Source organism: Pan troglodytes, chromosome 21 (genome assembly GCF_028858775.2).
Source record: "Pan troglodytes isolate AG18354 chromosome 21, NHGRI_mPanTro3-v2.0_pri, whole genome shotgun sequence".
In the NCBI taxonomy this organism is placed as follows: domain Eukaryota; kingdom Metazoa; phylum Chordata; class Mammalia; order Primates; family Hominidae; genus Pan; species Pan troglodytes.
In genome coordinates, this window is record NC_072419.2 from 44089350 (window position 1) to 44113309 (window position 23960).

At 49.2% G+C, this 23960-nt stretch overlaps 1 protein-coding gene and 1 long non-coding RNA gene across 3 annotated transcripts in view; one reads left to right on the plus strand and one right to left on the minus strand.

Annotated features, from left to right (window-relative positions):
* CTNNBL1 (catenin beta like 1) overlaps positions 1-20120 on the plus strand; it is a 177191-nt gene extending 157071 nt beyond the window's left edge. Inside the window, 3 exon segments of one of the 2 annotated variants that reach the window (NM_001246652.1) lie at positions 7906-8043; positions 8277-8349; positions 19924-20120. In NM_001246652.1, coding sequence (NP_001233581.1) covers positions 7906-8043; positions 8277-8349; positions 19924-20012 — 300 coding nt within the window. In that variant the 3' untranslated portion in view covers positions 20013-20120. 2 annotated transcript variants of the gene reach the window in all.
* Positions 13386-23960, minus strand: part of LOC134809215 (uncharacterized) — a 50530-nt gene continuing 39955 nt past the window's right edge. Inside the window, exon 3 of the long non-coding RNA XR_010154376.1 lies at positions 13386-15298. This is a non-coding gene — a long non-coding RNA (uncharacterized LOC134809215). The remainder of the gene's footprint in view (positions 15299-23960) is intronic.

The following is a 23960-nucleotide window of genomic DNA, read 5'->3' on the forward strand; positions in this document are numbered from 1 at the left end:
AAATCTGAAAATGGTATTTGTTGTACATACCCAACACAGGGCATGTACAGCAGGTAAGATTAATGCAGGTGCCCTGCTTTGCACAGTAAAAAATGCTGCATGAATGCTGAGTTGTCATTGCTTCACAAAGAAGGCAGTCACCTTCAGGCTCTTCAAAGGTGAGAGTTGAGTGAATTGATTTGTGGAAGACTCCCTTTAAATCTTAACTCTCCTGTCTTGTTCAGATACAGTCCAACGTACATATAGATTTTCACTCTGAAGTTTTGTAAAGTGAGAAATATTTACGACACTTAAGGAAGTTACTGGATTCTTGGAACGTCCCTTAAATCTCTGTTCATCATATTCCCATTTGAAGCGTACGTGATTTGCATGCCCCTGTTGTCTTAAAATGGCCTAATGTCACAGCAGATCCAGGGGTTGTGTCTTTGTCACAGGGAAGATGAATTTATTGATGAAAGGATGAGCTAATCATCAGTGTTGGCCATCATGTCCTGTTGCGGTGGTGAAGTGTGTCTCCAGCTTGAGGCATTTCTCATAGCGGCTCCTCTCTCTGGGAACGCCATCAGCCAACATCCTGAATCCATCCACATACCCATATGCAGGTAGAAATCCGTTACAGCTGGCTAGACATGCCACAGATTATCAAAGCCAAAAGGACCTTCAAGAGCACCGGATCAGGGAAACAGGGGTGAGGCACACTGCCACCCTCCCCTCCTGCAGTCAGGGTGGGCATTGCTAGTGATTTCAGGGCTGTTTCCCACTGAGCTTCGCCTCGGCTTCACGACGGTTTTTTGTATCATACTCTGTACTCACTGCAGTGGGTTGAGTTGGCACTTGGGATGAACCCTGTTTGCCTTCCCTGATCTCGTGCAGGCTTCCTGTTTCCAAGCGAAGAAGCTGAGGCCAAGAAAAGTTAAATGACTCGCCTAAGGACACTAGTAAATTAGTGTTTGAGCTGGGATCTGATCCCATCTTCTTAGTACTCTTTCCACCTTGGCAGAGGAACTTATTTGTAGAATGTATAATATATATCATAGTTTAGAGGAGTTCCAGTATCTAATTTGAATGCTTCCTGCACTCACACAAGGTCTCTTGAGGGGGAAAGGAGGCAAGGGGAAGCTGGGTGCCATCTTTAGAATGGGATATTTGTAACCTGTTAGTTCAGTCCCCATGTGCTAAGGAGGTTGGGCTGCAGGTATGATCTCCACACGGGCCAGCTAACTTCCCTCTGTTCTTTGTCTAGCCATTTTTAAAACATGTCTTATTGGTCAGTGGGGCATAATTCAGTTTTTCCCTACCACTAGAGAAACAAGTCCACTTATATATCTTTAGTGCATAATGGTCAGAGTATTATAGATCAGACTCCTTCACTTCCTCCAGGACCTTTGATGAGGGAAGATATAAGGCAGGAAGAAGCTTGTGATGATAATTTTTTTCTAGAACTTTTACATTGCTTCTCCAGAGACTGAATCCTAGCCATCCGATCATGAGTGGAGTTGACAACAGCCATTTTGGAGTTTCAGGCACCCTTCGAAGTTCTTTCAGATGGCCAGCTCTACCTCATCACACACAGATAGCCAAGGAATCATCTCGAGTCCTTATCTGAAGATCAGCTTTCTATGTGGCATCTTGGGGACCCATAAAAGGAGTCAGAAGTGTATTAATCCATTTAGAAGTTGACACTGTCTGTATGGAGTAAGATGGGCAGAGAATAAAGGTGATGCCATCTTCTTTTTAAAACAGACCAAAACTTGAGAAGATAGAGGACTGCCCACACTTTCTCACTTTCTTGTTTTCCGTAATCATTCTGCTTATTTTATTTCCTTTTAAACACTGAGTACACATTTATATTTGGCTTCCCTGAATCCATTCAGCAGTAAATATTCCATGCCACAGAGTTGTAACAGGCTAGATAAGGTGCTGTTCTGACAACAGTCAACTTCACTGCATGCTGGTTTCTATGGCACTTCTAAAACTGTCAGGGCAGAAACTTCATCTTCAGAAGCCAATCTCTGTTTCATCTCTGTGCATGTTCAATGCAGCAATGATGATGCCTTTCTTGGAGATGAGCTATAGTCGTATCTCAGATCTACATTTGAAAATTTCACTTTCAAATCATGTGGCCATATGGCTAAAAGTAGAATGTCGCATTGAACATTGTCAGAGTCTTGAAGTTCTGAGGAAAGAGAAGAAAGTGGAGTTTGGCATTGCTCTCTTGAGTTTGTCCTTTCTAAATGACAATATAGAGAAACTAGAAGGTGCAGTGTGTACCTGCCTGGTTAAAAGAAGATCAGATGATGGAGAAAAGTATGAAAATGGAAAAAATCACCAGGGGTACTTCTGACCTAATTAGAGAAACTTAATTTTGCTAAGCTCCATTCTTGAGCCTCCCTATCACTCTAATATTTAATGTCTTCCTTTGTTCTCCAGACAGCTCCGAAATCTATACCCACACAAACATGGTAGCATGAAAAGAGCATGGACTAGGGTTTGAGTCCCAGTTCTGCCACCCACTAGCCTTGAGGAGCTTGTTCTGCCTGAGCCAGCTTCCTCATCTAAAATGGGGGTAAGAATCCCTGCCTCTCAATATTATTATTATTATTATTATTATTATTATTTGAGACGGAGTTTTGCTCTGTCCCCCAGGCTGAGTGCAGTGGCGTGATCTTGGCTCCCTGCAACTTCTGCCTCCAAGGTTCAAGTGATTCTCCTGCCTCAGCCTCCCAAGTACCTGGGGTTACAGGTGTGCACCACCACTCCTGGTTAATTTTTGTATTTTTAGTAGAAACAGGGTTTCGCCATGTTGGCCAGGCTGCTGTCAAACTCCTGGCCTCAAGTGATTCGCCCACCTCAGCCTCCCAAAGTGCTAGGATTACACGTGTGAGCCACAGCGCCTGGCCCCTGCTTCTCAATATTTCTGAGAAGTAAAGGAGTTAATATACAGAAGGCCCTTGGCACTATCCTGACACATAGTAAATCCCCAGTAACACTAGCTGCTCCTCTCTGGTAGGTGGGTAATGATAGCAGTAGTTATTATCCAGACTGCCTCACGCAATGCCTAGTATGTAGTAATCAATCAAAAATAATATGATCTACCGAAAGCTGTGATCTAATAAGCCAAAAAAAAAAGCCTCCCCTTACCCCTTTCTAACGTTTCCATTAGTGATACTGATGTCTCACTGTTGTTCTCTCCGAGTTGACTTTTCTGTGCCTTTGTGCATGCTCTTATCTCCTCTGCTTGGAATGTCCTTTTCAGCCTGTCAAACTCCTTCAAAATCCAGCTCAGATGTTACATTTTCTTTAAGCACTCCTGACCCCACCCCCCAAATAGACTTAGTCCAGCCTTCTTCTGGGTTCCCACAGCACTCAGTACAGTTTGAAAGGTCCTTTATAATAGTCATTATTACATTTTTCAAAAATAATTTCATATTCATTAACCTCATTAGATTATAAGCACCTCGATTATGTAGACTGTTTTATCATTGCTGTCCCAGCACAGCACCTGGCACAGTTAGCTGTTCAAGACATCTCTGTTGAGTGGGTAAATGAATGAGTTCCACTCCAGGTTCCTGTGTTTGTGACCTCCAGGGGCCTCTTCTCTTCCCTTCCCCTTCTCATGTAGGCTGATGCCCTGGTCTTCCAGCTATGCACTCTACCTGCCTCTCGATGCTCTAAGCCGATGTGTTCATCATTTGGCTGTTTGCATATTCTGATTCATGACATTTTCCTGCACAGTGCTGGCTGACACTCTGTAGCCCATCATATCTGACTTCTCTGACCAGCCTGTATGCCTACCATCAGCTCACCCTCCAAGGCACAGTCCTTCCCCGTTTCCTGATGTTTTCACTTCTGCCCCAGCCATGCAAATCTCAGCACACACAGCTCATTAAATAGCTTTGAACCTCTCCCTTCTTTTTTTTTCAATACTGTTTGGCAAATGCTTTCCAAGAGCCTACTGAGGGCTGGGCACAGCGCCTCACGCCTGTAATCCCAGCACTTTGGGAGGCCGAGGCGGTTAGATCACCTGAGGTCAGAGGTTGGAGACCAGCCTGGCCAACATGGTGAAACCACATCTCTACTAAAAATACAAAAATTAGCTGGGTGTGGTGGCAGGCACCTGTAATCTCAGCTACTTGGGAGGCTGAGGCAGGAGAGTCGCTTGAACCCGGCACTCCAGCCTGGGTGACAAGAGCAAAACTCCTTCTCAAAAAAAAAAAAAAAAAGAGCCTACTAAGCAAAAAAATGCTGCACAAGGTGCTTCCTAGGGTACAAAGATGAGCACAGTACAGCTCTTCCTTTCAAGGAACGCACACAAGGAAGAGGCACAGATCTGAATGGCTAGTTCAAGGCAGGCCGTGGGAGGTACCACAACAGAGATACAAATCCAGGGTGTAGGGGGTTGAAGGACTGAAAAATCGTATCTGCTCGGGGTTCTCAGGGAACATTTTGTGAGGCACATCACGTTGTAGACTTTCAATATATGATGATAGAGACTAAGGAGTGGGCGGTACCAAGATGAGGAGCAAGGCGAGGAGACCAGGAAGGGAACGCAGGCCTGTCTGGGCTGGGCTGGGGTGAGGGGGAGTGAGCAGAGAGTATGGCCAACACAAGTCGTTTCTTGTAGGGCCCTCACACAACGCGAAGACCATACCTCTAAGGTGCTCCATTCTGCTGTCTCTGCCCATCACTCGCCCTGAAACCTTACCCAAAAGTCACTTCTTCCAGGACGTCTTTACATTTCACCCAACCCCAATCAGCACCTATCACTTACAATTTTTTTAACATGTGGGCACGCTATACTTACTTTCTGGCCATTTCCTAGAAAGAAGTTTGTGACTTCCACCGACCTCTTCAGTGGTTAAAACCAGGGCTTCCCTTACCTCCATTTTCCTTATTTTTCTGCCCTAATTCAGTGCTTAGGGTAGTGTTCTTGCCATTAGGCACTTAGTAGGGCCAGAGTTCTCAACACTGTACCAAGTTACTCATTTCCATATCAAAGATGAATCAGACACGATTCCTATCCCTGGGGAATCCGTTTTCTAGCAACTGGTAATTATGAGCAACTTAACCTCTGTGTGCTTTGGTTTGTAATTCATACAGTGGGATGAATAATCCCTTCTCTGCCCTTTTAAAATTTCATAGTAACTGCTGAACACTTCAGAGTTCTCGAGCAGGAAGTCATGATTATGAGCAAATGAGAAACTAAAGAGAACGTTCTATTTTTAAACTCGTTGGACATGAGTCCAGTGCTCCATGACTACCTCGTGAACATTAATGCTATTACCAGATTACCAATGAATTTGCTACTAAATGAAGCTAGGAATTAGTGTTAGTGATTTGCCAGGCAGTGCAGGGCCTAGCAGTCTGCAGGCCAAAGAGGGTTCAGGTTTTGTCAGGGGCGCATGCTGCATTTCACACATCCAATACCCCCCAGGCCAAAGCTCTGATAAGTCACAGGAGTCTCCTTTGTAACCCTAGACCTCTCAGACTTGCTGTCCTCATATCCAGTCCTCCCAAGTAGATTCACTCATTTCCACATCAAAGATAGAGGCCTCATAGGAGCTGAGATGAAAAGTAGCCTTGTGTTGCTACAGGCTGGCCCCCCGGGCAAATAAAGAAGTGCATTATCTGTGTCTAAATAGTCTCTGAAGGATTCTTGGTGGAGATTGATGACCATAGTGGTGAGTTCTTTGAATGTGGAAGAGTGGAAAGCAGGATCCCAAGGGCTTCCATCAGTGACAGGAGCCCAAGTTGTCAGAAGGAACGGTGGCCATAAAGCTACCAACAGAATTATGAAATGGATTGTTGCCATCAGAAGCATGTATTGAGCACCTGCCTTCTTAGGCCCATGGGCTAGTCACGCAGAACAAGTCCCCACACCGAGTTCTCACTCCTGAGAGCTCATAGCCCAAAACAGATGTCTGACTGGATGCAATCGTTCACACCTGTAATCCCATCACTTTGGGAGGCCAAGGCGGGAGGATCACTTGAACCTAGGAGCTCAAAGAACAGCTGAGGCAACATAGTGAGACCCTGTCTCTACACACACAAAAAAGTTTTAATTAGCTGAGTGTGGTGGCATGCACCTGTAGTCCTAGCTATTTGAGAGGCTAAGGTGGGAGGATCACTGGAGCCCAGAAAGTCGAGACTGCAATGAGCTGTCATTATGCCACTGCACTCCAGACTGGATGACAGTAAGACCCTGTCTCAAAGAAACAAAACAAAAAAACAGAGATGTCTTTTTTCTTCTCATTGTCTCATTGGCTGCATAGATGTGTACTGAGCTAGGGCCCTACCTTCACAGAGCTCACAGTCCACTCTCATGAAATAAAGGCTGCAGACAGAGATAGCTGGTGGGGACTGAAGTCAGTATGAAGATGATGGGGAGGAGAGGAAGTCATGTTGCAGAGTGGTTTGTCAAGGTGCTCTCAGCAATTTTAGAAAGGAGCAGTTGTTAGCCTTAAAATCAGGAAAGCCTTTGTTATGGACGTAGCTGAAAAATGATGTAAACTTGAACCATACCCCAGAATCCCAAGGAGGGAAAGCAGTAGGGCTCTGAGCTGTCTTGGCAGAAGTGTTCACAGTGCCCAGGATGAGGGGCGAGAGGATTGGGGTTGGGGGATGGTAAAGATGTTAAAAATTGATTGCACAACTCAATATATAAAAGCTGTTAGATTGTACACTTTCAGTGGATGAATTGTATAGTATGTGAATTATAGCTCAGTAAAGCTGGGTTTTTTGTTTTTGTTTTTGTTTTTTTAAAGGAATCTACTAGGGAGGACTGGATATGAGGACAGCAAGTCTGAGAGGTCTAGGGTTACAAAGGAGACTTCTGTGACTTAATTAGGGCTTTGGCCTGAGGAGTGTTGGACGTGTGAAATGCAGCATGCCCTCTGACAAAATACCTAAGCCAGAGGGCATATGTACGCAAGTTGGGTGCCTGTGCCATTGGTTTCAGAGTTGTGGAGAAAGGGGACCTTTCTCCCCTGTGTTTAACCTGATTTGGAAGGCAGATTTAAGTATACAGATGCTCCTCGGCTTACGATAACATTGCATCCTGATAAACCCACCATAAATTGAAAATATCATGAGTTGAAAATGCGTGGCTGCCAGGCGTGGTGTCTCACACCTGTAATCCTAGCACTTTGGGAGGCCAAGGTCAGGAGTTCAAGACCAGCCTGGCCAACATGGAGAAATCTCGTCTCTACTAAAAATACAAAAATTAGCTGGGCGTGGTGGCACGTGCCTGTAATCCCAGCTACTCAGGAGGCTGAGGCAGGAGAATCGCATGAACCAGGGAGGCGGAGGTTGCAGTGTGCCGAGATCGCGCCTTTGCACTCCAGCCTGGGGGACAAGAGCAAAACTCCATCTCAAAAAAAAAAAAGAAAAGAAAATGCTTGACTGACTGGGACCTGAGGCTCGTTGCCACTACCAGCCTTGCAGGAGAAGTACAGTTTCTACTGCATGCCTGTCACTCTTACCTCATCATAAAGTCGATCCATGGTAGGTCAGGGGCCAACTGTATCTTACAGAGAGATTATTTATGGAGGCCCAAACCAAAGAGTGAAAAATGAGTGGAAGCAGATAAATAGCTTGGATTTGTGTCCCTTCAGCTTGTTTTTTTTTAGCTTTTTTTATATGTGGATGAGATCATATTGGCCCTGATTCGTCAGATAGGAAAAAATAGGCTTTAAGCTTGCCTCCTGGGGCCTCTATAGTCCATTAAGAACGAAGAACATGAAAGGTACTTTAAAGGGAGATGTAGACAAATCAGAAAGATGAGGTGGTTTTCCTTTGCTGTTGTTATAGTTGCTATTGTTGTGTGTATTATGGCCAGACTAGGAGTCCATTCTTTCCTCCCATTCACTGTCCAGCTTTTATTCCTAAACGTTCATTTGTTTCTAGGACATGGTCCGGCGAGGAGAGATCATCGACAATGACACCGAGGAGGAGTTCTACCTCCGGCGCCTGGATGCGGGGCTCTTTGTTCTCCAGCACATCTGCTACATCATGGCCGAGATCTGCAATGCCAATGTCCCCCAGGTAGGAGGGTCTTCCCCTGGATGGGCTTATCCATCCCTGCCTCCTTCCTCGCCAGCTGCTTAGGTGGACTCTCAGGGAAAGAAGGGGGTCACGCTCTCCTTGAATTCCTTTACTCTCTACATCAGCCTTTTGTTTCAGGGATGGGGTGAAGTAAATCATTTCAAGGTGATACATTCTGGTGTGTCAGGACAAATGGTTGTCTTTCTTTCTCTACCCATTTTTTCCCTTATTAGATTCGCCAGAGGGTTCACCAGATCCTAAACATGCGAGGAAGCTCCATCAAAATTGTCAGGCATATCATCAAGGGTGAGTTGGATGCTACTCATGTCTGGGGCTCCAGAGGATTAGATGATGCTTACTTTCTGAGCCTCTGTCAGTATCCCTGGTATTTGATGTGGAGCGTTTTCTGCACTGAAAGCTTAAGTTGTTGTCCATTTCACTGTGTGTCCAGGTCGTCTTTGTCAGAATACTGAAGACTAGCCTCGTTGTTCTCTGCCTCTTACCCTCCAGTTCCAGAACTTACACCCATAAACAAGAGGCACAAAGGCTTGAAACAGTTGTTAAAATTTTTTTAAAAAGCAAAACAAAAAATTCAATTCCAAACTACACATAGTGGAAGGAAGTTGCTTTCTTAGGGAAAAAAAGCAAGGAAATGACAAGAAATACAAACGTCCTTTCTTATCCACAGTTTTGCTTTCAGTTACACACAGTCAACTGTCCAGAAATAGATGAGTACAGTACAATAGGATATTTTGAGAGCGGCCACATTCATATAACTTTTTTATAGTATATTGTTATAATTGTTCTGTTTTATTTAGTTATTGTTGTTAATCTCGTACTGTGCCTAATTTATAAATTAACCTTTATCATAGTTGTGTAGTTATAGGTGTGTATCTATAGGGAAAAACATAGTGTACATAGGTTTCAGTACTGTCTGCAGTTTCAGGCATCCATCGGGGGTCTTGGAACATCCGTCGGGATGCAGAGGACTACTGTAACTGGAATTCTGTAGTGAATTGAAGCAATGTGGAATGGTGGAGAGTATGCCTGCCTTCTGGGCCTAGCTCTGCCTCCTCTAGCTGCGAGCCTGTCACAGCTAGGAGAAATTTTGCAAAGGTTACAGGAGGTACTACAGCATCCAGTCTGTACCTGGCACACAGCGGGTGCTCAGTCAGTGTGGGTTTCCCTCCTCCTCACCCACCCCATGGAGTTCCCCAAATGCTGCTGGATCTTTGACTGGACCTGACTCAGCTGGAGAGGCCTCCAGTCGGTGAGCAAGCCCCCAGTCACAAGGCGGGGCCCCTGTTCTGAGCTCTGAATGCAGCCCCACCGTCAGCCACCTAGGCACTAACTGGAGAGCGCTGGCTGGTACGTGTGGCAGTGGAGGCCCATGTGGGAATTTCCAGTACTGACGATGATGGAGTTCAGGGAGTGTCCAGATGGACTGGGTAACTGCAGACAAATCAGTGTTCACCTCGGGCCCTCATTCTGCCCATTTCTAAGATGAAGGACTAGGCTAGATTTACTCAGAGAGCTTACCTTTCAGTTGCTTTTAGCTCCCATTCCAGGTGGCAGATGAAATGTGAGGATAAACATAGTCTACACAGTGAAGTGAAGCACGGTTAAGAGCGTGGGCTCTAGGGTCAGAGGCTTGTGGATCCAAATCTTGGCTCTGTTGTTTACTCTGTTACCTCAAGCAAGATACCAGTTGCTCTGTGACCTCCTAGAAAGGGCAAGGGGATTGAATGAGGTGACACAAGTTAACAGTGAACGTTAGTGTGAGTGTTACAAAATACCAGGAAGATCATTGTCATTATTATTTTAAGTGAGGCATGGCCAAAATCCTGTGGGAAGCCTTGTGAGAGAGGTGGCATTGAGCTGGTCTGAGAGGCTAGGACAGAGACAGTCCAGAAAGAAACAGCAGTGTGAGTGAAGGCATAGGGGCTGGAAATCTCATGTCTGCTCAGCCCTCCCCATCAGGGAATGGTAAATCCATTGCACCCATTTTGTAGATGGAGAGTATGAGGCATTGGAATCTGTTGTTTTCTCCTCAGAGAAAAAGAGAGTAAAGGGGTCTGATGGACACACTTAGCCCCACTCATGCCTTCCGGGGTGACACCCTGGGGGCTTCTTCTCATTCTCAGTGTCAGATTCGCGTGAATTACTGCTCAGAGCCTCATTTCGCCTCCTCCCTAAGGTGTAGCTGTGGTGATTTGCAACTCCAGCCTTTAAATGGCATTTACTTCTAATGCCCACATGTTCAATTAGAACTTCTTATTACCCTCAGCTCTACTATCTTGCATTGAGCCTTCTCCCTGCACCTCCATCCTTGTAATCAAAACAGTGATCTTCCAAGAAAGGAAAAGTATTTTTAATGGGTGCTGACATGTAGTAGTAGTAGTAGTTGGATGTTTTTCTTTCTCAAACCCTGCCACACACACCCTAAGTGATTCACAGTTTTCCATTGTTGTGAGCCCTAGCCTCTGTCTCCCTCGGATCCTGGTTTATTTCCCTAGTGCCTTTTAAGGTGCTGACCCCATACTGGATACTGAGTGGATGATTGTTGAGTGAGTGCCTGGGCAAGCGAGCAGGTGAGCGAACCGGTGAAGGGTCTGCACAGACGCCATCTTCATTCCCACCCCTCTGTTTTTCTCCCCCGCTGCTTTCTGCCCACCCTCACCTCCCCCACCTCCATGCAGACCCTCGCAGCCATACTTCCAGGCCTGGGCTCAGCCCTTCATTTCTCTCCCCGTCACCCTTCATAGCCAGCTCCTTAGTCCATCCCACCTCTTCTGTCTCTGAACTCAACCTTGAATCCATCCACTTCTCTGCATCCATTATTCCCATGGTAGCACCCTTTTTCTTTCCATCCGAGCCCTTATCACAACCTATGATTGTTTTTATTTATGTGTTTGTTTACTCCTTTTGTCTGTCTCATACATTAAAATATAAGCTCCATGACGGACATTGTCTGCCTTGTTCACTGTGTCTCCTCAGCACCCAGAGCAATGCCAAGCAAATAATGGGAACCAGTAACAATTTCAGACATTGCGGAATGAAACCCTACCCTTGTATGAATTTAACGTGGCAAACATTGACTGTGACTCTCTTCGGGACTAGCTGGGCACAGTGCTAAGTGCTGTGCTATGGAGGTGTCACACGGCAGCTGCCCTCATGGAGTTTACAGCCTTCCAGGGACATAGAGTATAAATGATTGACCATAATCCAAGCCCAGTGAAATGCACGCTCCAGGAACTACTCAGCTGGCCCTGCTCAGTGCCAGGCTCTGTGTCCAGTCCTAGAGATACTAAAGGAATAAGCGAGATCCCTATCCTTGAGGCGTTCACAGTCTAGGGGGAGAGGCTCAAAACTAATTAGAACGTGCTAAGCACCCGTCAAGTTGTGAACAGTGTGCTGAGGGAGGGAGTGGCACGGAGGCAGTTATGTAAGCAGGGAGGGAGCCACTTCTCCTCCTCAGGACTAGGACTGGTACCCAAACCAGACAGAGGGAGCAGAGGCCTGGAGGAGGACAGGGCAGGATGCAGTGGCCTTGGGGAGGACTATAGCCCCTTCAAGGGAGGCCAAGAAGAGGTGCAGGAGGCTGTAGTGTTGGGTGGGGTGTGGCTGGGCAGGGCTCCTGAGTTCTCCTAGGCGCACAGTGAGTTTGGGGTACAAGGGGTGACTGCATCCCTTGATTGGCCAGCAGACAGCGGGCATTCTCATTAGTGCCCCGGGAATTGTTTGGGAAATTTGAGGTCATCAGTGTGGAGGTGATATTTAGAGCCTGGGAATTGAACGCCATTGCTCAGGTTGAAGAGGCCCCAAACATCACGCTGGCAATTAAAAGAGTTCTCTCTAGATGGAACGTTGTCATAAAGAGTTCTCAGCCCTCCCGCTGGTGTGCCCCTGTCCTGCCTCACCCACGGCAGGGGAAGCCAGTCTGCAGCAAGGTGTGGAGCCTGTGCAGTGTGGCCTGCCTCTGGGAGCACCCCCTGAACAGGGTGCTGCAAGGACCCTGAGGAGCCCTCACTTGGGTGGAGAGGGTGGTGCTGAGGTTGACAAGGTTGAGACTCCCATGGAGGTGGAAGGGGTGGGAGGCTGGGCTCTTCTGGGACCCCAGTCCAAAAAGCCCATCTGGTTCTCCTTTTCATACCACCCCCCCCCCACCCTTCCTTCAATCAAAAGCCCAAGAAAACAAAGCCTCATAAAGAAAACCAGCTCATCAGTCTGTCCTCTTTGATTTTAATTTTGTTTTTCAGTTTGGGTTGCTTCCTTTTTTTCTTTAACATACTAATTAGATGCAAGCTTTTTTCTTTGATTTTATGGCCTACATATTTCCTAAGTTTTGCTGGCAGGATGACAGCTGATGTATCCCTTGAGGTCTCAGGAAAACGCTGATGAGGCAAGCCCAGCGGGGGACTTTTCCCGTTATTTTTCAGCCCCCACTCTCACAATTTTCTCCCTCCTCTGTTGGGGGTGCCAAGAGCACAGGGAATAATTGATGGCTCATTACAGCCCCTGTCTCTGCACACTGCTTACTCAGTGCTCCCGACGTCCAGCCTTCCCCAGAACCAGCAGCAGCTCTGGCCTGAGGACTGTGGGCCCTCCTAGGGAACCGTGGTCTGAGGACTGAGATGCCCACAAAGAGAAGGGCAGATGGGGCCGTGTGCTCCATGAGAACAGCAGCAGACTTACTGCCATTTATTTCTGTGGTGCTCGGCACCCTGACTGGCAGAGAGGAGGAGTCAGTTACTGCTGACTGGGCTGCGTGCTGAGGTGGTGCTGTAGGCTTCTTTGTTCTATTCCAGAAATCCAGGACCACGGTAGGTAGAGTAGTCACTTACCGAGCTCCTACCTCCTCTGGGTCAGGCCTTTGGGGTACAGTGTCATTACCTCTGGTCCTCACAACAGGCCTAGAAAGTGGGGTAACAAGGAAACTGAGACTCACTGAGCTTAGTGGGGGTACCTGGGTCTCTGGTGATGTAAACTGGATCCAGACTCAGAAGGAGCTATGCACAGTGGTAAGGAATGTGCCAACTGCTGATTGGCCCATATGCTCCTATGGGCTTTTAGGAGAGAAGAAAAATGCAGGGCACTCACCTTTAGAGAGCACCAATTTGACATCACAGGGTGCTAGGCAGGCTTCTAAGATAAGTGAGACACTCAGGAGACCCTGTCCCCAACAGGCATACGTCTCTCACAAGTGAGGTGACTGACCATAGCGCAAAGCAGAATGGAGCCAGTGCTGGGATGCAGAGGTACAAGGGGAATGAAGACGGCACAGTTAACTCACAGTTAATCCGGCTGGACATGAAAAGGAGCCCAAAGATCCAGGGAAGCTGTACGGAAGGCATGGCTTCTTTTTTATTTTTTATTATTGTAGTAATAATTTATCGTTTTGACCATTACTACCATCACTACCATCTATCCACAGGCCTTTTCTTCATCTTGCAAAACTGGAATTGCCCGTTCCTCCCTCCCCCCAGCCCCTGGCAGCCACCATTCTGCATTCTGTCTCTGTGGCTGCCTGCATGGGAAGGGTTTCCGTAGGCAGCTATGCATGGGCATTGTTGAGCAGTCATCACCTTGGCTGTGGCGTAGGAGCTGTGACCCGAGAATGCTTCGAAATACAAATATTTGTGCCAAGGGTTGCAGTGGAAGCCACTGGCCAGTCTTGTCGATGTTTTAGTCTCCTGGCGAAAGTTGTTGGAGGACCACACAGATGCCCGGGAGCAGCCACGGCTACTGCACAGCAGCTGGTTTGCAGAGAAAATCTTAGAGGATTACTGACTCAAAACTGTCTCACTGCTGGGCAAAAAGAATGAGCCAGAAACTTAAATGCTTTTAGAATTTGGCCCATGGCCCTTTGATTTGCGAGTATTCTTTATGGTTTAAAATCTCCTCCTCGTAGCTCATAAACATGTATTTCCATATTGATTTGGGGCTCTTGGTAACCCAATTTGTCTGTGTGATTTTAAAGCTGCAGAGGCTGATAGGATTTATCTTTGGATGACATGTTGGCGTGTGTGTGGCTTGCACCTGGTCATGGATACGGTGTCCCACAGGGTATTTGGAGGCAGGAAAGGATCATGGAGAGAGGCCAGTATGTTAGCCCTGTAGCCAGCGGCCTTGACAAGGCTCAGAGGCATCTTAAGGACACCTCAAGAGCTTTTCAGCAAAGATGTCACATTTGCCTTAGGATTGCTGCCCCCAGGCCTCACACCCAGTTCACCCAAGAGGGCTCTTGGGAAGCGCTGCCCGGGGTAGTGTGGTGGTGGTATGCAGGGGTCGGGGGGAACCACTCTTGGAGAGCCAACTGTGCTAAGACCATGGAGCCTGCAGTGAGTTGCCCAGGTTCACAAGCCAGCTCTGTCGCTTTCTAGTGTCTGACCTCAGGCAGCTCTTCCCCTCTCCAAGCCATAGCTCCTGCATCTGTAAGATGGGGAGAACCTGTCTCAGAAGGCTGCTGTGAGAAGGAGGTGAAGTGCTGTATGTACAGTGCTCGCATGGTGGCTGGCACCTAGAAGAAAGTGCCTGTTACATGTTAGCTGTCTTTATTGTTATAATTAGTGTCCAAGCTCACCCAGGAACAGAGATGCTCAGACTAACATAAATTCTGGATCTCCATGTAACTCTGGGCAAGTTAGTGGGTAACATATTTAAGTCTTAGTTTCCTCCTCTGTAAAAAACACAAACAAAAAAACACCTAAAATAAATATTGCCTCTCTCAGGAAGCCTCCAAAGTTAAAATTCAGTTGGGTGCCTGGGACCAAGTTACATACTCAGTAAATGGAAGTTCCTTCCTTCCTTGACCTAATCCTTTCGCCTGGAGTTAGCAGCAGCTTGGACTGAGATGCCACCAGGAAAAGCAGGGACCAGCACACAGGCTCGACTTCCCCGGGGCCTTGTGGGGGTGGGTGGGTGTCAGTGGGTGCTTTTCCAACCGTGTAAAACATCCATGGGACTCTGAGAACATGACCATTGGCATTGTAAGCAAGAGCAAGGGTCTTTCTCTGTAAGTGGGTTTCATTTGAATGGCATCCCTGATGAAATGAGAACCTACTGCCTAGCAAAATATTCTACTTCTGGAGAAGCGCAACTTTCAACCTTCCAAGTTCATTGTTGTTGTCAAGGAATCTCTGTTAGACCTGAAGGATTTTCCTTTCTCGGTTTCTATTTTGTGGTTATATGTACATCTTCAAGGGTTTTCCATGTGAAAATATTGGGCATTCCTCCTCTCTCCTCCCTCTTCCTCCTGCATTTTTAAAAAGGTGAACATGTAAGGCTTAAGGTTCATGGATCTGAACCAGGCTTGTGAATACTCGTCCAGGTCTCCGCCCTGGAAGACGACTTTTCCCCATCCACCAGCCCCAGTGCCCCCTCCCTCTCCCTCTCAACATAAACAGAACAGCTTGTATTCCATGTCTGAATAGTAAACCTGCTGTCTAAAGTTTGCTTTAATATTTATGCGTTCAGCACTGCTGCCTGTTTCTGAGTTCCATCAAAGCCTTTATTATAAGAGCATTTGAAAATGTGGGGGAAGTAGAGAAAGGAGTTGACGTGTATGCCGTCTTTCTCACTCTCCACTGACTTAGCCTCTTCCCTCTCTCCCCTCATCCTTTTCTCCCTCTTCCCTCATCCTGCAGTCTCTTTTCCTCTTACATACACATGCACACACGCACACACGCACACACACATGCAGCAGAGAGAACGCCTTCCCAAGACCTCTGGGAGGACTCTGTTCAATATTTATAAACTGCTGCAGCAGCTGTAATAACCAGAGGTAGCTGGCGCCACCAAGATTTGCTCTAAATAGGACTCTGCCATAGAAACAAAGAATGAGCAAGGGCAAAGGGTGAGGGTGAAGTGCCTGAGGGTGCAGCTTCCCCGGACAGTGGATGAGTACTAGGCCGGGTCGTCGGACCTGGTTCTGGGCCTGGCTCCGTGGCCAGCTCGCTGTGGGTCCCTGGCCATCCACGTGCCCCCTCAGGGCTGCAATAAATTTCTGAGAACCCTTCCAACTCTGATATTTGGTAACTTGGCATAAGAGAGGGTGACCCCAGCCACACCCACCTCTGTCCTGGCCACCAGGGCCCCTGTGCCATAAGACATTCCTGTTTTGGAATGCTCACAGAGCAGAGTTTTTTTTCCCAAAGACCAGGGGCCAGGCGGGGTAGCCTGTTGCTTAGGTAACAGGATGCTGCTGTGAGGACCGGCCCCCTCCCAGTGGTTTTTTAGGGGCCTTTTTTTTTTTACTATCCACACATTTCAAGGTTTGAATTCTGGCTCCTCTACATCCTAGACTTGGGCGGGTTGCTTCAGTTCTCTGATAGCCTCTGTTTCCCCCTGGGTAAGTAGGGATGGTGTTCTTTACCTTGTGAGATTGATGCAAAGGTTACATGTGAGACAACCTAGAAAATGCAGGCACATAGCAGTGCACAGCACATGTTAGTTCCACTCTGCTCTGTATGGGACAGGCCCTCTTCCAGGGGACACTAAGCCATTCACTGCCTGTGGGCCAGTCGGATATCCCCTTTCCAGAGAATGGGTGATGTGACTGTTTGCTTCTTAGCACAGTTGGAGTGACACAGGAGACTTGCGCATAGGATGGGTGCTCTGTGTATCGTCGGCATGTGTAAGCGAGGCCTCGGCACAGGTGATTCGGCAAAGGGATTGATGCAGGTATGGGTTCCCTCTGCTTCGTACATCCCTAGAAAGAACTCAGGGAAGCCGGCTTTACTGTTGGAAAATCACTGCCCCACAGCATCGGACTGTTTCTCCACTTCCCTCCCTCCTGGGTCTGAGAAGACATTAGGAGAGCAAAGTGTTAGCTCAATCCATTAAGACTCCTGCTTCCAGACCATGCCTCCGGGGATATTAGATGCCATAATGGTCATTTCTCTCTCTCCTGGGGCAGCAACTATATCATTCACATGTGAGTAAGAGATACCACTTACACACAGCCCCAGAGCCTTCTGCCGAAGCTCAGTTCCTGTCTCCATCACCCCGGCCCTCTCTCTAAGGGGCCTTAATAGGAGGCTTCACAACCACTTGCTGTTGGAGGTGATGGATGGGCCTAACAGAAGAGGATTTCTGGGGGTAGACACACAGCTGGCACATGCCTGAATCCCACATCCCATTTTCTGGCACACGTCCAAAGTAATAAAGAGGAACAGGGCAAAATAAAGAGGTAGCAGGAGCAAAATTACTTCCCCAGCATTGGCAGGGGTGGGGCTGACAGGGGAGGGGTGAGAGGTCACATGCTTTGTTTTGTCTCCCCAGTCTTTGTCTGGTTTGGATCAGCAGATGTTTTATTATGCAAAAGCCTCTTACTAGAGAGTTCTCTCCATTTTCTTTCTCAAGCCAGGCCCCAGTAAGGGACCAGGGGGCCGAAGTGCAGGCAGCCATCCTAGTCACCCCCTGCAGGAGATCCTTCAGCACGACACTCTGCTGGGGGGCCCTCGGCCAGGCTTAGCTGGGAGGAAGGCGAAAGCCCCTGCCTTCATGCAGCTCTCCGTCTAGGGAGAGAGGGGCTGGGTGGAGGATGGTCTAGCAGTCAGGCCCACATGTGCTGGAGGCAGTGGCCTGGGGCCGGGCATGGGAGTGAGAGGTGACCAGGCAGGCTTTCACAGAGAAGACATCTCAGGAGGGGACCCGGAGGGGGTGTGGGACTTCCCCAGTGCCATTACTGGCCTGAGCGAAGGAGGCTCAGGGAGGGAACTAATGTTCCCTGGACGTTTGTTATTTGAACATTTTCAGAGGGGACCACCCAAGGGCACAGTTGTGAGTCAGAGCTAGGATTTGATCGCCTTTTCCTCTCTGGCTGTGGGCAGGGGACAGTCAGAGGGCAGTGAGGGGTTGGACCACCCCATCCTCCCCCTTCCCCTCCCACCAGATCCCCTACACTTGCTCTAGGAGCCACCGCAGGAAGTCCAGAGTCACCAAATCACCCCTCGCCATCTCCTAAAAAAAAAAAAAAACCAGGGTGACCATGTTATTTTGGGGGCCGAGGACACTAAAAAAAAAGAAATGGCGTCTTAAGGATCACTGCGCTAGGACAACAGGGGAGACAAGAACACAAGCCTGCCCACCATGACACTCTCTGATGGCATCCTCTGCCGATCTGTTGCCAGAACTGTGCCCAGAGCCTCACCCTCCTCAGGAATATTTCCTTTCTCTTCCTGGTCTCACTGAAACCTGGCGCTCCCACACCCCTCCTGCCACTGGAGACATGGGAGGGGTCTTCCATGCTCCAGTACTTCTAGACTATTCTCTCTCCCTCCCTTCCCCGAATACACCCAGCTGTCGAAGTTTGTGTCGGGGGACTGCACCCCCCGACAGCCCCTCCCTGTTGTTGGCACCAGCACCTGTGCCCCCAGTCCTTGTGGGGATTCTGGGCTCACTGTCAGCCTCCCCAATGCTCTTGTCATATTTCTTGGTGATTGCAACGTCCATATCTCTTTCTCACACCCCATTTCCGGTCTATCTGTAAATCCTATTGGAGCCACCCTCAGAAAACATCAAGAAGCTGAAGACGTCACCTCACCTCCACCGCTACCTGCCCAATCCAGGCCACTGTCACGTCGCATCTCCTTTCCCTGCCTTTGCTTCCCCCATGGTGTCCCCCACACAGCATTGAGAGGGATCTGGCAAAAGTCAAATCACGTCATTCCTTTCTGCTCAGGACCCACCGCACAGAGAGGCCACAGCCCTTACCGTGGTGCACAGACCCACACCATCTGGGTATGGCCCCCTCCCGTGGCTCCAGACTGTGGCCACGCTGACCTCTTCGCTGACCCTCAGATAAACCAAAGAAGTGCCTCCCCTTAGATCCTCTGCCCTGGCTGCCCTGCCACTCGCTTCCAGACCTTTCCACACTCATCTCCTTCTGATCTTTAAGCAGATACTCCCTGCTGACAGCCACCTGTGTATTTTGTTCACTTTTTGGTTTGTGACCCTCACTAGAAAGTAGGCTCCACACAAGCAGAAACTTGCATCTGTTTCTATCACTGCTTTATTCCCATTCCCAAAAAAAGGTTCTCAAACTGGAGCATACATCAGCATCACCTGGAGACTCAGTAAAACCCAGATCACTGGGCCCCACCTGTTTCCTGTTAAGTGGGTCTAGGGTGGTCCCAAGAATTTGTGTTTCTAGTAAGTTTCCATGCAGTGCTGCTGCTGCTGCTGCTGCTCGGGTCCACACTCAGAACCACTCGCCCAGAGCAGTGCCTGCCCAGCTGGTGTCTGTCTTAGTCTGTTCGTGCTGCTGTAACAAAATCCCTGAGACTGGGTAATTTATGAAGAACAGAAATGTACTTCCTCACAATTCTGGAGGCGGGGGGTCCAAGAGCACTGCACCAACCTTTGATGTCTGCTGAGGGCCGTCCTGTTGCATCCTCACATTGCAGAAGGGGGAAGGGCAAAGGGTCTTGAGAGTTCCCTGGAGTCCTTTTGCAAGGGTCTAATCCCCCTAGATTAGACCTAATCTAGACCTAATCTAATCTTATAATTAGATGGTAAGAACCTAATCACCCCATAAAGGCCTTCGCTGCGTTGAGGATGAGGTTTCAGCATGAGTTTTGGAGGGGTCACAAACATTCAGACCTTAGTAGCATCCATGCCGTGTGTGTTGAGTGAATAAATACATGAGGGCGGAAGTGAAGGGTGTGGCTAGGAGGGGAATCCAAGCATGGAAAGGTAAGTTGGGACCTTTCCACTGAGGCCTCAAAGGCAAGACCCCAAGGAATTTGGCTACAGTGGGGGCATTAGGGCGACTTGCGCCTCTGTGGGAGCTGGGGTTCTGGGAAAGGTATGAAGCGACGCAGCCACGGTGGACGCCATGCCTGGGATCCACTCCTGACTCTGTCTTTGTCCCCCTAGAGTATGCAGAGAACATCGGGGACGGCCGGAGCCCGGAGTTCCGGGAGAACGAGCAAAAGCGCATCCTGGGCTTGCTGGAGAACTTCTAGAGGCACCTTGGCCCTGCGCATCGTGGACTCAGCTTCCCTCCCAGCATCAGTTTCTACACAACTCTGTGTGGCTTTTGGACAAATTAAAGCTAGTTTTGGTACCCCCGGGCCAGTTTTCTTTGTAGTTAAGCTTCGCCTGCTGACCCTCCCTGCCCCCCTCCCCACAGCAGCTACTTCAGGACTCCCCCAGGGAAGGCACGTGGGCAGCCTCACTCCACCTGCAAGAAAGCTGAGGCTCAGAGGGTGTAGCAGTGACAACTTCGCCACTGTGGCTACGCAGGTGGTGCTGCTGTGAGGCTGGACTGGGGACCCACCTAGAGTCTAGATGTGGGACCCAAGGCCCTGGCCTCATGCTCCAGTTCCCTGGGGAGACCAGCCACACAGCACAGCCCTCAGAGCATGCAGAGCCCTGCCACGTGTCAGACCACTCGGGTGGGGGCTGCATGGAGGATTACCAGATCCCAACGTGGGCCCCACCGCAAAAATAGCATCCAGTCTCTCAGTGAGGCCCTGGCATTTGGGCTGTTTAAAGCTCCCGGTGGTTCCATGCATCAGGGTGAGAGCCACTGCTTTAGAGTGGACAGGTTTGGGTCCATATCCCCACTGCATCATTACCAGCTGTACATTTTGTTTTGGTTTGGGTTTTGTTTTTTTTTTGAGATGGAGTCTCCCTCTGTCGCCCAGGCTGGAGTGCAGTGGCACAATCTCGACTCACTGCAAGCTCCACGTCCTAAGTTCACACCATTCTTCCGCCTCAGCCTCCCGAGTAGCTAGGACTACAGGCGCCCGCCACCATGCCCGGCTAATTTTTTTGTATTTTTAGTAGAGACGGGATTTCACCGTGTTAGCCAGGATGGTCTCGATCTCCTGACCTCATGATCTGCCTGCCTCGGCCTCCCAAAGTACTGGGATTACAGGCGTGGGCCACTGCACCTGGCCGGTTTGGTTTTGTTTTGTTTTTAAGACACAGGGTCTTACTCTGTGGCCCAGGCTGGAGTGCAGTGGTGCAACCACAGCTCACCGCAGCCTTGACTTCCTGGGCTCAGGCGATCCTCCCACCTCAGCCTCCTGGGTAGCTGAGAGGGAGGTGTCACCACATCTGGCTGATTTAGCTGTACATTTGGATAAGTGACTTTCACCTTTCTGAATCTCACATCTTAAACATGCACAGTGGGGCCAATAATACCCATTTGCTGCTGAGGATGGCATGCTCAGCGAGCCTGCAGCGCAGTGATGAAGGCACAGTCGTGGCTTGGTAGCTGCTGCTTCCTTTGGTTCTTCCCACACACATTTGTGACTTCAGAATTGTGATTTCAGGCCGGATGTGATGGCTCTCGCCTGTAATCCCAGCACTTTGGGAGGCCAAGGCAGGGAGGATCTTTGAGCTCAGGAGTTTGAGACCAGCCTGGGCAACATGGTGAAACCCCATCTCTACAAAAAATAGAAAAATTAGCCAGGCATGGTGGCACATACCTATGATCTCGGCTACACGGGAGGCTGAGGTAGGAGGATTGCTTGAGCCCAGGAGGTCAAGGCTGCAGTGAGCTATGATCACTCCACTGTACTACAGCCTGGGCAACAGAGCAAGACCCTGTCTCAAAAAATAAAAAAGAACTGTGATTCTACTCATTCGACATAGGTGATGAGAAGGTTGGTTTCCCCCTCAGAAGTCAGCAGTGCTTTGGCATGTTTTTAATCAATCCTCAAAGAACAGAGTCCCCATGAGTGAGGAGGCAGAAGAGTGGCCAGATGAAGAAAGCAGCATTTCATTCCAATGCATTGTGCAGCCCAGGGTCACAGACAGGCTGCTGGGGATGCTACACGCCTCGCACTGTGTCCCTGCCCCTCTTGCTGCTCCCTAGACCCTGAGGGACAGGGCTCCAAGCGGCCACTGCCATCAGGCCAGAGTTGACATGCTGGGTGAAACCTGTTTGCCATCCCAGGAAGCCACCGAGAGGTCCCTGAAGAAGATGGCACCTGCTCTGTGTCCAGCCTTGGGCTGGTGACGGAACAGAGAGTAAGGCAGGCCCTGCCCGCTGGTGCTCACTTAGAGCCTGGTGGGAGAACAATGCATAACTGTAAGCGTCCCCACAGAGAGGGGCAGGAGAGCGCGACAGGGCCTGTCACAGGATCAGATGGCAGTGCCGTCACTTTGGGTCTAATTCTTCCTTGACTTTTCTGTAACTGTAGTAGCTGGCACATATCGAATGCCCAGTGGCATTGTTATCCCCGATTTATGCAAGCTGAGGGTGAGGGCTCAGAGAGGGTAAGTAGCTGCACAAGGCCCTGTGGCCAACAAGCATCAGAACGCACATTCTAGCCAGGCCTGTCCGACGGCGCAGTTCACACCCTCTCCCGCCGAGCTCCTCTACCTGGAAGAGTCACACCGTACCGGCTGACGCCGTGCTCCGATCCTTTCATCTGTTATGTGGTTTAATGAATTCACAAAAAATAGAGCATGTCCAGGTGTAACGTAGAGAAGCAGACTTCTAGAGCTAAGATCGGTACTTTAGACGTCATCAGTCCTTCACCTTGATTTTCTTTTTCAATTTTAATTTTAACCAGGTAATGCTTGCAAACGGTACAGGAGTTCAAAATTTAACAAAAAGCGAGGCAGTGAAGAGTCCACCCACTCCTCTCCCATCGCCTAGGACTTGGCAGCCGCTGCCATCTGATTCTCCTCCAGAGTTCTGTCCAGCGTTTTGCCAGCCGTGTTCGAAGCCCAGGCCTCCCCACCAGCTCCCAGAGGCCAGCATAGGAAGGGAAGGCCGGGGCGGCTCAGGCACTCCATGGTTGCCGCACCTTGCCCTGCTTCGCATGTGGCAGCCTCCTGAGATTCTGTCCCTTTGCTAAAAGCAAGTTGGAACTCTTCTCTTGACAGCTGAGGAAGCGGTCCCCTTTTCCATTAGTTTTGTGTGGGGAGGGTTGGGGCAATGTGAGGTGTAGTCCCTTCGGGTGCAGCAGGGGAATACGGTTCCAGGGCCCGAGGGACCAAGGAGACAGGGTAAGGAGAAAGCAGCCACCACCACTCCCTGATTTCAACAACCCAAGGCCCCGCAAAGCTTTTCAGGGCGAGGTAGAGCTCCTCATTGCTCACCCTGGGCTCTTGGGGCATGGTCCCAGCTTTCAGGCAGCTCGCTGTCTGCCTAAAAAACCCTCTGACTCACAAAGCAGCATCTCTCCTCTGGGGGAACTTCTTGGGCTTCCAGGAAAGGCTGCCCTTGGCCTGTGGCTCCGAACCTGACTTCTTTGCCCACTGAAAGGGTTCAGTCTAAATTTGCCCCTTCAAACAAAGCTTCTTCATGTTCATCCTCATGTCCATAGCTGAGTGGGACCAGACCATAGCATCCAGAGAGGCAGTATTCCTTTTCCAACCCAAACATGGCAATCAGATTGCCTTTTAGCAATATTCGCCAGGGTTTCTTCACAGGGGAAATAGGATTCCACCCTCATTTTCCATGGCTGCTTGCTGCTCCGTTTGTGGTGGTCGCACGCCTGGAATCAGCAGCAGCAAGATGGGCCGTCTCTAATTCACAGAGATTTGCATGCAGGGTGCGTGCCTTCCTTATCCAGGGAAACGCATTGTCAGGGCCGCTGGAAGGCATCCTTCAGTCACCCCCACGGTAGCACCAGTGCGCAGGTGGCATCTTCTGCCATTACTGAGGGCGTCAATTTAGTGTCAACAGGGAGACGAGACTCGCTTTCCTAAAGGCAAGGCTTCTTGATTAGATTTCCTTACCCAACAGTAGAGGTAAAAGTAGACCCACATTTTTCAATCTGTCTTGCTCTTTGGCACACATGGAAAGTGGCTGGTAGCACAGCGGTGGGCCTTCGTTATCTGTGCTGGGGAAAATGGCAGGCGTTTCTCAGTCACCTTGGTTAGGTAACGTGCCCTTGGTGTAAACCTCAGAGGGTGCATAAGGGCACGCAGTGCACGCATCTCCCTGC